Raw genomic sequence first — 13,193 nt, 5'->3', positions numbered from 1 at the left:
CAGATGGCCAACAGACACACGAAAAGACGCTCAACGTCATTGGACATCAGGGAAATGCAAATCAAAAGGACAATGAAATATATCGCCTCGTACATGTCAAAAGGGCTAAAATCAAAAACTCAAGAAACAAGTGTTGGCAAGGAGGAGAAAAAGTGCACCGCTGGTGGGACTATAAACTGGTGCAGCCACTGTGGAAAACAGTATAGAGCTTCCTCAAAAGGTTAAAAATAGAACTACCCTATGGTCCAGCAATTGTACTACTAGGTATTTACCCAAAGGACACAGAAATAGGGATTTGAACAGATACACGCACCCTGATATTTACGGCATTATCAACGATAGCCAAATTGTAGAAAGAGCCCAGGCATCCATGGACTGATGAATGGACAAAGAAGATGCACACACGCATGCAATGGAGTACTGAAATCTTGCCCCTCGCAACGTGGATGGAGGTCGAGAATATAATACTAAGCAAAAGACGTCAGACCATATGATTTCAGTCATACGTGGAATTTAAGAAACAAAACAAATAAGCAATGGAAAAAAAAAAACAAAAGAGAGAGAGCCAAACCAAGAAACAGACTCAACTATAGAGAACTGATGGTTAACAGAGGGGAGGTGGGGGGGGGGGGGGGGAGATAGGGATTAAAGAGTACATTTATCATGATGGAAAAAAATGGGGGGAGGGGCACAGCAAACCTCTGTATCAGTTTCCCAAGGAGTGGCCCTGGGGAAAAAAGGTCTCCACAGTTAGACACCAGTGAGAACCACCGTTCTCAGACTTACTGGGTGCCAGCCTCCTGTCTACACAGTGGGTAGCAGACACTCATAGTCCCCATTTTACAGGTAAAGAAACAGACATAGCTAAGCCCTTGCCCACATCATGTACTACGGGGAAGCCAGGATTTGAATCAAATCTGATTGCACGGTCCCTATTCATAGGCAACTCCTCTTTCCTGCAGTACTTCTCAGAGCCCTGAATGTTCTGATAGGTACTCCGAACGTCAGGGGTCAAAGTGTAACATTTTCTGAACTTAGGCACCACAGAATCCTGACTCCGAGGAACACTCAGTAGCACCCTGATGAACACAGTGTTCCACAAGATGTGGGAAGCCACCAGAAAGAGCCCTGAGGCGTGCCCAACTCTCAGGCCCTTCCACGATCGGCGAGACGGGCCTGGAAGGAGACCACACAAGCTGCGTCATCTCCCAGGCGCACACGAGCCCCAGCTCACCCGAAACGGCGTCTGGCTCAGGCTTGCTCCCCGACAGGTCCTCCACAGACGTGCTGCTGCCCTCGGCCCCCACACCGCAGCCCCGAGGCCCCATGGCGCTGGAGCGCCGCCGCTCGTGGATCTCGTCCGAGATCATCTCCAGGTTCTTCAGGGCCGTCTTGTACTCGCCTTTCGCCAGAGCCAGTTTGGCCTGCAGGTCGTCCACGGTCTTCTTCAGTTGCTGGTCAGGACAACAGAAGGCTCGGTAAGTGGAGGCACCCCTACCGGCCTCGGGATCGAGGTCAAGGTTCAAGCACACTCTCTGCCCAGCACTCACTCCACTCCCCCGACTTCCCTGAGACAGGACTGCTGAGCTGATTTTCTCTTATCCGGTCTCCACACGCCAGCCCCAGCTCCCATCCGGGTGATAAACTCAAGCCAATAACCAGAAACTACCGCTGGCAGAATAAACCCCATCGGAGAAACATCAGCGGGTGGCAAACACACATTCCAGCCCTTGTACTGTGGTTTTTCACCCTGGAGTTTGCATCTGACTCCCCTGGAGGCCTTTTAAAACTCGGCCGGCCAGGCTCCACCTGCAGTTTCGAATTCGGTAGACCTGGGGTGGGGCTCAGGAATCCGCACCTCCACGGGCATGCTGAGGCCCCTGGCCCCCGGAGCCACTGAGAGCCACCACCCCAGCACGATACAGCAAGCGGCTGAATGGCAGATTTACAGGACCTCAGAGGCCACTCCCTGAAGACCCGACGAAGACCATTTCGAGGACTGAACGCTCAGTCAAGGACGTGTCTCTCCCCACCCTCCTCTTGTGGCAAATGCGCCATTTGAAAGCTCTGCTACCACAAAAGTGGGACTTCGAGGGCAGAAAAATCCCATCAACGACCAAGCCAGAGAAGGCCACACCTACCTCAAGCTGCACGTAGTACTTTGCCTTGAGTTCAAAATAAGGCCTGTGGAAGACACAAAGGAAAACCGTAAGAGTAACAGAATACGATGGCCACAGTAGACAGCACAGGGCAGATAAGAGGCATTAGCTATGGCTGGCAGGCCACCCGCCCGGGATTTAGCAAACCCTGACAAGGCCATGAGATGAAGAGAACGCACCCAGCTCTGGAGCCAGGGAGATACATGAGCCAGTCAATGCTGCTGGACTCACCCGGGGCTGAGCTGACAGAAGGCCCGCCTCAAGATCTGCAGAACCCGCACATGGGAACGCTTATCCTGGCTCGCTTTCCTCTCTAGGAGGCTGTTCAGGGCCACACAGGGTGTGCCCGGCGGCTGAGGCAGCCCGGATCTCCTCTCCCAAGGAAGACGTCGGCACCCCCGAGAATGAAGGCTAGATGGGGCCGGGGAGGGGACTGCCTCAACACATTCCCTTCTCTGCTGAGGTCACTGGGGGAAGGGAAAAGTGCCATCCCTCCCTCACCGAAATGAGGGGGTCTCAGACTGGTCCTCTTGAATTCTGTCCAGGACCGGAGGTATCAGACGGTCCGCAGACCTGGCCAGGTCATGGGCAAGAGAGAGCACAAATGCCAACATTCTACTAGTCCTCCGGCTCTGGGTCAAAAGACCCTGGCTCTTTTTAGGAACTTGGGTGTCTGAGCATTAAGACTAGACCAGCACTTTTTTCTCCAGCTGTTCACCCGCTACGAAGCTCTTTTGCTTGGAGACCCAGCAACTGTGAATGAAGCAGGGAGCATGTCCCCAAGATGATTACTATTTAAAAATATATAAAAGGCAAAACTAAAAGGCAACTGACGGAATGGGAGAAGATATTTGCAAACGACATATCAGATAAAGGGTTAGTATCCGAAATCTATAAAGAACGCATCAAACTCAACAACTTCCCCACCCCTCAAAAAAAAAATCCAGTGAAGAAATGGGCTAAAGACATGAATAGACACTTCTCCAAAGAAGACATCCAGATGGCCAACCGACACATGAGAAAATGCTCCACATCACTCATCATCAGGGAAATATAAATCAAAACAACGAGATACCACCTCACACCTGTCAGAATGGCTAACCTTAACCACTCGGGCAACAACAGATGTTGGCGAGGATGCGGAGAAAGAGGATCTCTTTTGCATTGTTGCTGGGAATGCAAGCTGGTGCAGCTACTCGGGAAAACAGTACGGAGGTTCCTCAAAAAACTAAAAATAGAACTACCCTACGACCCAGCAATTGCACTACTAGGCATTTATCCACGGGATACAGGAATGCTGTTTCAAAGGGGCACATGCACCCCCATGTTTATAGCAGCCCATCGACAATAGCCAAAGTATGGAAAGAGCCCAGATGTCCATTGATGGATGAATGGATAAAGAAGATGTGGTATATATATACACAATGGAGTATTACTCGGCAATCAAAAAGGATGAAATCTTGCCATTTGCAACTACGTGGATGGAACTAGGGGGTATTATGCTAAGTGAAATAAGTCAGAGAAAGACAAATATCATATGACTTCACTCATATGAGGACTTTAAGAGACAAAACAGATGAACATAAGGGAAGGAAAGCAAAAATAATATAAAAACAGGGAGGGGAACAAAAACATAAGAGACTCTTAAATATGGAGAACAGAGGTTTATTGGAGGGAATGGGTGCGGGGGATGGGCTAAATGGGTAAAGGACATTAAGGAATCTTCTCCTGAAATCATTGTTGCACTCTATGCTAACTTCGATATAAATTAAAAAAATAAAAGTTAAAAATAATAATGAAAATTAAAAATAAAAATACATAGGAGGAATAGTGAAAAAAGTTTGCAAAAACCCCCATCAAAACGAGTCTTGGGTCATCTCATCAGCTCTTGGTCCACACAGCTCCTCCCCAGTATGCTGACAGGTAAAATGAAGGACAGGGCTCGTCCACACTGGCTGCCCCAGAGCCAAGGGCACAATCAGAGTTTCCCAAAGGCCAGCCCCAAGCCCCAGCCAATGAACCACGCAATAGTTTGCTTCTGAAATTGCTTTTTCTTTGTCTCCTGGGTCGGTCGTGCCTGGAGCAGCACTTCCTGCCTCTGGGGGTTATACAGAATTTGGGGGGCAGACACAGCCCTGGACGGGAAGCTCTGATGAGGCAGGTCCCTGAGAACACGAAAGGAGAAGAAGCTGCACGAGGAGGACAATCACACACAGCGCTGGGGACCCATGTGGCCAGACTCACTTGGACTTGTTGATGGCTCTCTTGAGTTTCTTCTCCAGCTGCCGCATGCGGCCCATGGCCGCGTTGTACCTGGCCGCGGTCTCCTTGTGCACCAGCTCGCTCCGTGTCTTGGTCTGCTCCGCCTCCATGACCTTCAAACAACAGCAGATGTCAGCTGACCAGACTGTCCCCCGTTGGAGTATTACTTATATCATTTTTTAAAAATATTCCTCGAGGGATTTAGTGGACTAAGATTAAACTAAATTCCATACAGGAGAGGATCACTTTTCTCATCGATCTGTTCCGGCAAAGTCTTATCAGGTGAGATTAAACAGCCAAAACTGGCTGTGGCAATGACTGAGAAAGTAAACAAGGAGAAAGAAAAATCAGAGAAAACTGAAACATTCTGTGAGTCAACCGATGTCCACTTTCTCCTGCTCCTCCCTCCTGGCACTAAGTAGCCACCATGGACTCCTGGGTTCCTGCCTCGGGACAGGGGCTGACGAGCTTGCAAATGGGCCAACGGCACCAGCAGAGATGTCAAGGGACGGTCACGCCTAGCACAACCAGGCATGACCGCATCAGAATAGCAAGGCAATCGCAATCTCAGCTTGTTGGCCCTTTCCCAAATATCCAGCATTAGCCAATGGACACACCAGAACCCAGGATCCAGAGGAGTCAAACGTTACATTTAAACAAATTAGTACCAAGTCATTCATATCAAGAGTTTGAGGTTCACAGACATTCGTGACCAGGAGGAGACCAGTCAGCATCCTGGCAGGAAATTCTGGAGGAAACATTGTGTTGAGCCTGTTGATAAAAATGAGTTTTAAAACCAACAATCAGGAGCCGTCGATGGCCAAAAACAAGGAGGCTGAAAGCACATTCCCCAACGCATGGAAATGTTAGTTCTTACCGAAAGAAAAGCATCAGAAGGAGGCCTGCCTTGAGGAGAGAAGATGAAGGAAACGAAAGGCAGCTGAGGCCACAGGCCCAGCTCACCAGTTCTAACCCATCTTCCTGTTAGAGCTCACACACGTGTTATAAAGTCAACCGGTTGGCTGGGTGGCTCAGGTCATGATCTCATGGTTCGTGGGTTTGAGCCCCACATCGGGCTCTGTGCTGACAGCTCAGAGCCTGGAGCCTGCTTCGGATTCTGTGTCTCCTCTTTCTGCCCCTCTCCCACTCATGCTCGCTCGTGCTCACTCTCTCTCAAAAATAAATCCTTAAAAAATTTTTAACTTAAAAAATTAAAAATAATTAAAGTCAACTGGAGGCAGGGGCGAGGTCAGGCTACAGGCCCATACTTATTTTTACTTGAAGAGCATCAGAGTGGAGCCCAGAGGGCCATCAGGTCATGGGTCCACTCCCTTGGACCCCAGCAGGACAACTTTAGGGAGGCACCAGCATGCCTTTAACTTGAGGCTGCTGACGCCCTACTATCCCCTCCAGTCAATAGCCAGGCAGCCCTGAGAGCGTTTGTTTATGCACTTACTCATAAGAAGGATTTTAGGGGCGCCTGCGTGGCTCAACTAAGTGTCCGATTCTTGATTTTGGCTCAGGTCATGACCTCACAGTCCATGAGTTCGAGCCCTGCATCCAGCTTTGTGCTGACAGTGTGGAGCCTACTTGGAATTCTCTCTGTCCTCCCCGTCCCTCTCTCTCTGCCCTTACCCTGCTCGTGCTCACTCACTCTGTCTCTCTCAAATTAATAAACTTTAAAAAAAAAAAAAATGGTTTAAAGTGTCGGAAAAAATTATGAAAGACTCAAATGAGCATAAAAAAACTAGTGGGTGTCCTGTCTAGTGTACCCTTCCAGGTTATCCTGGGTTTTATGGTCTAGGAGGTATTTTACAACCCTGTACACGTTGTAGAAACGAATAGTAATACAAATGATTCTTCTCCCTAGAAATGAAGATGAATTATGTCCCGGTAGAGATGGATCTGATTATTGATTGCCCGTAAATATTGACCAATTTTGTATGTTTGTAAATTCATTTCAGCATTCCTGATGTGTGTGTGTGTGTGTGTGTGTGTGTGTAATTCTCCTTTGAAATAACTGTAACACCTCATTAGTGTCCTCAATGAGAGAGTTAAAATTTTGAACGCTTTATATTTACCAGTTATGTTTTTCTTTTTTAAAAATATACATACCTTAGCAAAAGGCTTCAATGCTTGAGACACTTTTAAACAAAAGAATTAAAACCACGTCAAAGCAGGGAAGTATGAGGAACTGAGCTAAGCGGGCAGGAGGGGACATGCTCCCTAAAATGACTTCTCAACCAAGCCCAAGGGGCTAAGAAACCCCTTTCCCTTGGCTTCAAACACCAAAGATTTCACAATTTTGAAACGAAGTGCACAAAAACTTGGCCACTTAGGGAAACCGCAGTAATTCTTCAGCCTCGTCTTAAATGGTAAGTGCTAAGGACTTACCGGTGTAACCCTCATGAAAGCACAAACCCCAAGTTTATCAGGCAGATGAAGACTCGTACTGGTGGAGAACTGTCCCATTACAACAGGAGGCGATACAGGGTTCCCTTCAAGGAGCGGGCGAAAGCATTTTAAATAGACCGATTCACAAAAGCTGTGATTTGTGGCTACAGAACAAGAAGGGTCCCCACCAGAAGCAGGATCCACACCAGCTGCACACAGGCCCTCATCTACCTCAGCCCCTAGTCTGCAAAAAGAAGCCTAGTCTGTCTGAAATTAAACACTCAGAAAGCTCCGAGGACTTGGAGCCAGTGAAGACTGAGGAAGAGACGTGTCACGGTCCCCCGCTTCACCCCTACCAGGCCATGTCTGCCATATCCCATCCCGATCTGCACTCCCACAGAAAAACAACCCCCAGCTCCTGGAGGAGACCCCCAACCCCCCGAACTCCTCCTTCCAACTCCAGGGAGAAAGACACCATGCATGTTGCCTTGGCTGCAGGGTAACCAAGGAGCACCCCCATCGGAAGCCCAGCATCAGGCACGAGAGGTCTGCAATGGCGGGAAAAGAGAGGGCAGGGCAGCATGGGAACAGGGGCTCCACTAGGAAGGCCGAAGCCACAGGAAACAGGGCGAGCCACGAAATAAAGCAACAACTAAGTCCCTCAGCACCCCAGGGCAGTCACGGGCCGGGCCGAGCAACCCAATGGGCAGGTGCAACTCAGAACTGGGGTGCACACAGCCATCACCCTGGGCCTCCCGGGGCCACCCCTGCCCTCCTCCGAGCCTGGGATCGATAGCTATTGGGTCCTGACTCTAACCTCTGCACAGAGCTGCCCCCACGTCTGTGCCATGCTCTGGCGTTTTTGCCACCTTCCCACTCAATTCGGAGCCACACACGGTGCTCAAGCACCTGCCGTGCGCACGGGGCACGCCGCAGACCAAACCTCGGGCGGACAGCCCAGCAGGGATAGATCTGCCCGGCAGCAGCGGCCTCCATTCAAGGCAGCAGGGGGTCTGGGCTGTCAGGACGGCCACGGCAGCTCGGAGGGGGCACTCGAGAGAGGTCTTCAGGGCAGGCAGCTGGGGTCAAGGCTATGAAGGGAGGAAGCAGGGCTGGCTGAAACGGGGTCAGCACGGACAGCCCTCTCCTGCCTCGCACACATCCCCCAAGCCCCATCTGCCACCCCCACCGGGATGTGCGTGAGGACTCAACAAAGGAAGACAGGCAGTGCTGGGCTTCCCACCTCTTCTCCTGGAGCTGGAAGGCTCCGGAAGGAAGGAACTGTTCAATAGGAACAGTCTTGGACTCCCTCGGGGTAGTTGAGAACTCTCTCCCCAGAGAGGACCCAGTCCTGGAGGTGACCCTCTGGCTGTGTCCACTTCTGGGTGTGTCCATCTCAGGGTCTGTCCCAAATGCTCAAGAACCGACCATCCACCAGGGCCCAACGGCAAGGCTTGGGGCCTGGTGGCCCCGAGTGGCTAGAACCAGCGCCAAAGGGTCCGCTCCAGGATAGGCACGGGCAGGCAAGCGGGCAGGGGGCCCTGGGGAGAGCATGCGGGCCAGCAGCCGCCTGTGCTCAGGATCCGGGGAAAGACACAGGTCTCTGACCCTCCTCCTAGGTCAGCAGGACAGAGAGAAGCGTGGGGTCCGGGAGTGCCCGACTGGCCCCCTCCTGAAAGCCCAGGGCAGGCAGGCAGCTGGGTCCCAACGGTCCGAGGGACCCTGCTCACAGCAGCACACAGCTGCTCAAACAGCTGCGGCCGTCCTGCCCGGATCCCGATGGGCACCGAGCTGGTGTGCCAGCTGCACTGGGCCCAGCCTCCCCCTGGCCCCACGCCTACAGAACCACCCGCACCGGCCAGAAGACCTCTACCTGGCCTGGCTCCTCGTGGCCTCGCATTCCCCCTTTCTCAACTCCGCTTCAAGCCCCAAAGCGTTCCACCCTCGCTCCACCACCCCTGACATCCCAGAGCCAAGATCAGGGTCCTCCCAGGGAGGGCGGTTGCGGGTTCTCAGAACCTCAGTCAGCTTCTCACTGTTTTCTGATTCTGCTGCCTCCCTGGGCGAGGGGGCCCGCGGAGATGGCTTCTCACCACCGTGCGGGAGGCAGCCCAGGGCAGCTGGCCTCACCGGCTCCGCGTGTGCCACCCCAGGCCTTGGATCCCCGCTGCCAGGCAGTCTCCACGCACCCAGACCTGGGGCGAGACACTGGCCCTGTGCCCTTTCCTCCCCGGAGGCCACCTGCTGCCTGCTCACCCACAGTTAATGCCTCCCCATTTCCAAGTCACAGCCCCTTCCCCGATCTGCTCTCTTTCAATAGCTATCAATCGGAAAAGCCAATTCTGGGGCGCCTGGGTGGCTCAGTCAGTTGAGCATCCAACTTCGGCTCAGGTCATGATCTCACAGTTTGTGGGTTCAAGCCCCGCGTCAGGCACTGTGCTGACAGCTCGGAGCCTGGAGCCTGCTTTGGATTCCATGGCTCCGTCTTTCTCTGCCCCTGCCCCACTCACACTCTCTCTCAAAAATAAACATTAAAAAAAAATGTTTTTTGTTTTTGTTTTTGTTTTTAAAGAAAAGCCAATTCCTCTCCCCTCAGATGCTGGGCCTCCTCTCCCATTTGATGAAAAGCTATCCCCTTCCCAAAAAGGCTGTTTCAAGGCCAAAATGGCCGAGGCTGTAGGGGCCTCTGCTGCCCAAGGCCCCAAGTGGTGAGCAGCAGGGACCCTAGGCCGTGTGTCCTCTGGAAAGCCACTTACGTACAGGTATGGCCTGCTCAGCCACGCTGCCTCACCCACTGTGGCTTTTAAGGCCCTCCTTCACCCCAACAGCGAGTGGAGAACTGTCCCTTTGTCCCTGTCTGGCATTACATGTGGCCTAACAGAGAAACTGGGACTCCTGGCATTGCTTAGGGTCTCCTAGAATGCTGGCTTCAGCCATGGCTTCAGGGTGTGGCTGCCCCACATCACCATAAGAAGTCTAAAGGGAGAAAAGGGGACACACTGATGGGCTTGGGCAAGGAACAAGGGCGCTCACTCCAGCATTTCTCCAATTGCCTGGGGTGAGAGAATCACGCAGCCCAAACCACTGCCACTTTCTCAAGACGGCGGACCTTTCTGAGCTCTGGATCCCTGACTAGACCATTAAGTGGCACTTTCCTCGGAAGAAGAGGGTGAGATAAAGCTAGCTCCTTCTGAAGGAATGGGCTTCCTGGAGCATCCGGAAGTCAGACAAGGCAGGAAACAGTCTGCACTCGTCACTGTCTTCACCACCCAGCATGCAGCAGGTTGGGTGTGCCAGCCCCATGAGGTCTGGGGAGCAGGCAACACGAGCCCCACTTCGCGAAGTGCTAAATCCAGACAGAGACCCACAGCCAGGCAGAAAGTGAGGGTCTGCATCCCACCCCCATCAAATTCCGCATGCCCCGTTCCAGGTTAAGGTTCTCAGCAACAAAGGGCCTTGGTTGGGGAAGGCTCTGCCACCAGAGCCTTGTCTCTTGCTGGTTTCAGTTTCGAACTTTGCTTCTCTCTCAGTGGTTCAAACCTGTGCAACCGTAAAGGAACCTGGGAAAACAGAATGGCGGCTCCAGGGGGGAAATCCCGGCCTGTGACCCGGAGCACCTGCTAATCTGCAGTTGTCATCCCCACCGCCTAGAAACCTCCAGTGGCCTCAGGGAGGGCACACATCAGATGACCCTTCCCAGGCCCTTAGGAGCCCGTGTGACCTCACTGCCTTCTTAGACAGCCCAAGTTATGCACTGCCCAACCCCAAGAAGCATCATTCTCAAAGACAATGGCATAAACGGTGCTCCCAAGAGTTGTGCAACGTAGAGGTCCTGGGGACACCTCTCCTTGACCAGCCGCTCACCATCCATGCTAGGGCCCTGGGACTTACAAAATATATGCTTTCGTTGTTGTTGTTTTATTTTTATTTTATTTTTATTTTTTTTAACGTTTATTTATTTTTGAGACAGAGAGAGACAGAGCATGAACAGGGGAGGGGCAGAGAGAGAGGGAGACACAGAATCTGAAACAGGCTCCAGGCTCTGAGCTGTCAGCACAGAGCCCGACGCAGGGCTCGAACTCACGGACCGTGAGATCATGACCTGAGCTGAAGTCGGACGCTTAATCGACCGAGCCACCCAGGCGCCCCTGTTGTTGTTGTTTTAAGCATACATGTGATTTGTTCCTTTTTAAAGGACAGATTAAACAGCTTCTGAAATGATTTTATTAAGGCTGATTTTGAGCTCCAGCTGGGGGGGAGGGAGGGCAAAAAGGAAACGGCTCTTTCGCTAATTTCTTGGAAGAAGCTACCCCCCCTTTTGTTCTTAAGTGTTTATGTTTTTAGAGAGAGAGAGAAAGAACAAGAGGGGGAGGGGCAGGGAGAGGGGGACAGAGGATCCAAAGTGGACTCCACGCTGACAGCAGAAGCCCGACACGGGGCCAGAACTCACAAACCGGAAGATCATGACCTGAGCCGAAGTCAAATGCTTAACTGACTGAGCCACCACCACCCCCCCATCCCCCACCTCCCTTCTTTTTGTTTTGGTCCTTTCCACATCTGTCAGCCTGTGGCTTATAAACTTCCAAGATTTCCAACTTCTACTTGGGTTTTTGACGGGCTGACCCAGAAAAGCTAGCTCGGCCTGTGTCTAGCTCTCTGGGCATCATGTCCACGAGGGGGCAGGAGGCCCAAAGCCACACAAAGCCAGGCCCGTATCTCAGGCTTCAGAGGGAGGTGGTACAGTCGATGCTGATTTGACTGGAAGTCATTTATTTGCGTGTCAGGCTTTCTATTTAGGGAAGCACAAGGCCATCTTTAATTATCAGATCCCCTGGGACTTGAACTGTGGCAGGTGACATTGAAAAAGGAGAGGCTGTGGCACCAACTCCTGACTTTCCTAGCCCCACAGGTGGCAAGGCCAGGGGGAGTTGCGGCTACCCTCCCCCACTGCCTCCTCTCCATCACCCCTCCATCTCAGGCCTTAGCTGCAGCCGCCAGAGCCACATGTCAGCTCACCCACCCACCCTGCGGCAAGCCAAGTCAGCCTGGGGGGGCGGGGGGTATCGAGAACACTAGGTGCGACTCCTAGAAAACCCAGTGGAGTTAGGGGAAGGTATCAAGTCCTGCTGAACCGAGCAGCTGTCTCGATTCTGAGCAGTGTGGTCAGAGCGCAGGTCATGTGAGCTGGTAAAGACCCGAACAATAATGGCTACAAAACCTAGGAGTCAAATTGGGGTCAAGATCATACACGGCCCACTTCCTGCTCCCGTGCTGCCGCCTCAAATCCCAGCTGAGCCCAAAGGCCAAGCCAGAGTGGCCACTGGATTCTGGTTTCATCTACCATGGCCCCCACCCTCCCGCCAACGTTATAGACACGTGCAGGCATGCATACACACACATACATACACACACACACACACACACAGTCCAGGCCCTATGTGGTTTTGGGCCGTTAATCAAGGTTTTCCACCTTGGATTCTATATTCAACCATTCTCCTGGAACTTAGTGGGAACAGACCCCGGAAAACAACTTGGTCCCTCTGGGAAGGCCAATCCACAGTCAAGACCTTCAGAGAGAGGATCCGAACCAGACAAACTCAAGTGACCAGGGAAGGAACAGCTGTACCCATTACTGGGAGACTCACTCCGAGTACGCCTTAGTACCAGGCCAGCAGAGACCCCAGGGAGAGACAGCCTGTGACTTTAAGAGAGTGTTTTTAGGCACCAAGCCTCTGCTGGGAGAAGCAGGGCACGCAGAGCTCGTCAGAACCAGTCTGGGTCGCGGGGCGCCTGGGTGGCTCAGTCGGTTAAGGGTCCGACTTCAGCTCAGGTCACGATATCGCGGTCCGTGAGTTCGAGCCCCACATCGGGCTCTGGGCTGATGGCTCAGAGCCTGGAGCCTGCTTCCGATTCTGTGTCTCCCTCTCTCTCTGCCCCTCCCCCGTTCATGCTCTGTCTCTCTCTGTCTCAAAAATAAATAAACGTTAAAATAAATAAATAAATAAATAAATAAATAAATAAATAAATAAATAAATAAATAAAAGAACCAGTCTGGATCGCATGGACGAGCAGTGTGAAGGATGCTCCCACCCCCCACCCACAAAGGGGAGGCACTGACGCAGATGCCCCCCCACCCACCTGCAGACATAGACACATGCGCACGAACCACGCCCCCCCCCCTCCCGGCACACATGGCTGTGACTCATACCCTCTGGGTGGCATGATTCAGCATCTCCTGCCAGGCTGAGTCGAACTGCCGCTTGTCATCCTCCAGCAGCCGCTGTTCAGCCAGGGAGATGGTTTCCTTGGCGGCTCGGAGCACCTCTGTGGCCCTCTGGAAGTCCTGCGTGGCTTTCTGAGCTTCTAGCTGGGCCTGTG

General features: G+C 52.3%; 1 protein-coding gene across 1 annotated transcript in view; it reads right to left on the bottom strand.

Moving 5' to 3' along the window:
• SH3BP5 (SH3 domain binding protein 5) overlaps positions 1-13,193 on the bottom strand; it is a 77,495-nt gene that overhangs the window by 3,738 nt on the left and 60,564 nt on the right. Inside the window, exons 4-7 of the mRNA XM_025913389.2 lie at positions 13,024-13,188; positions 4,404-4,534; positions 2,142-2,184; positions 1,235-1,454 (exon numbers count right to left, since the gene is read on the bottom strand). Of these exons, the coding sequence (XP_025769174.2) occupies positions 1,235-1,454; positions 2,142-2,184; positions 4,404-4,534; positions 13,024-13,188 (559 nt within the window). The remainder of the gene's footprint in view (positions 1-1,234; positions 1,455-2,141; positions 2,185-4,403; positions 4,535-13,023; positions 13,189-13,193) is intronic.

The sequence above is a fragment of the Puma concolor genome, chromosome C2, assembly GCF_028749965.1.
Source record: "Puma concolor isolate L17-30 chromosome C2, mPumCon1.1.hap2, whole genome shotgun sequence".
Classification (NCBI taxonomy): Eukaryota; Metazoa; Chordata; class Mammalia; order Carnivora; family Felidae; genus Puma; species Puma concolor.
Note: the sequence above shows the minus strand (reverse complement) of the source record. Positions and strands in the feature narration are given on the sequence as shown.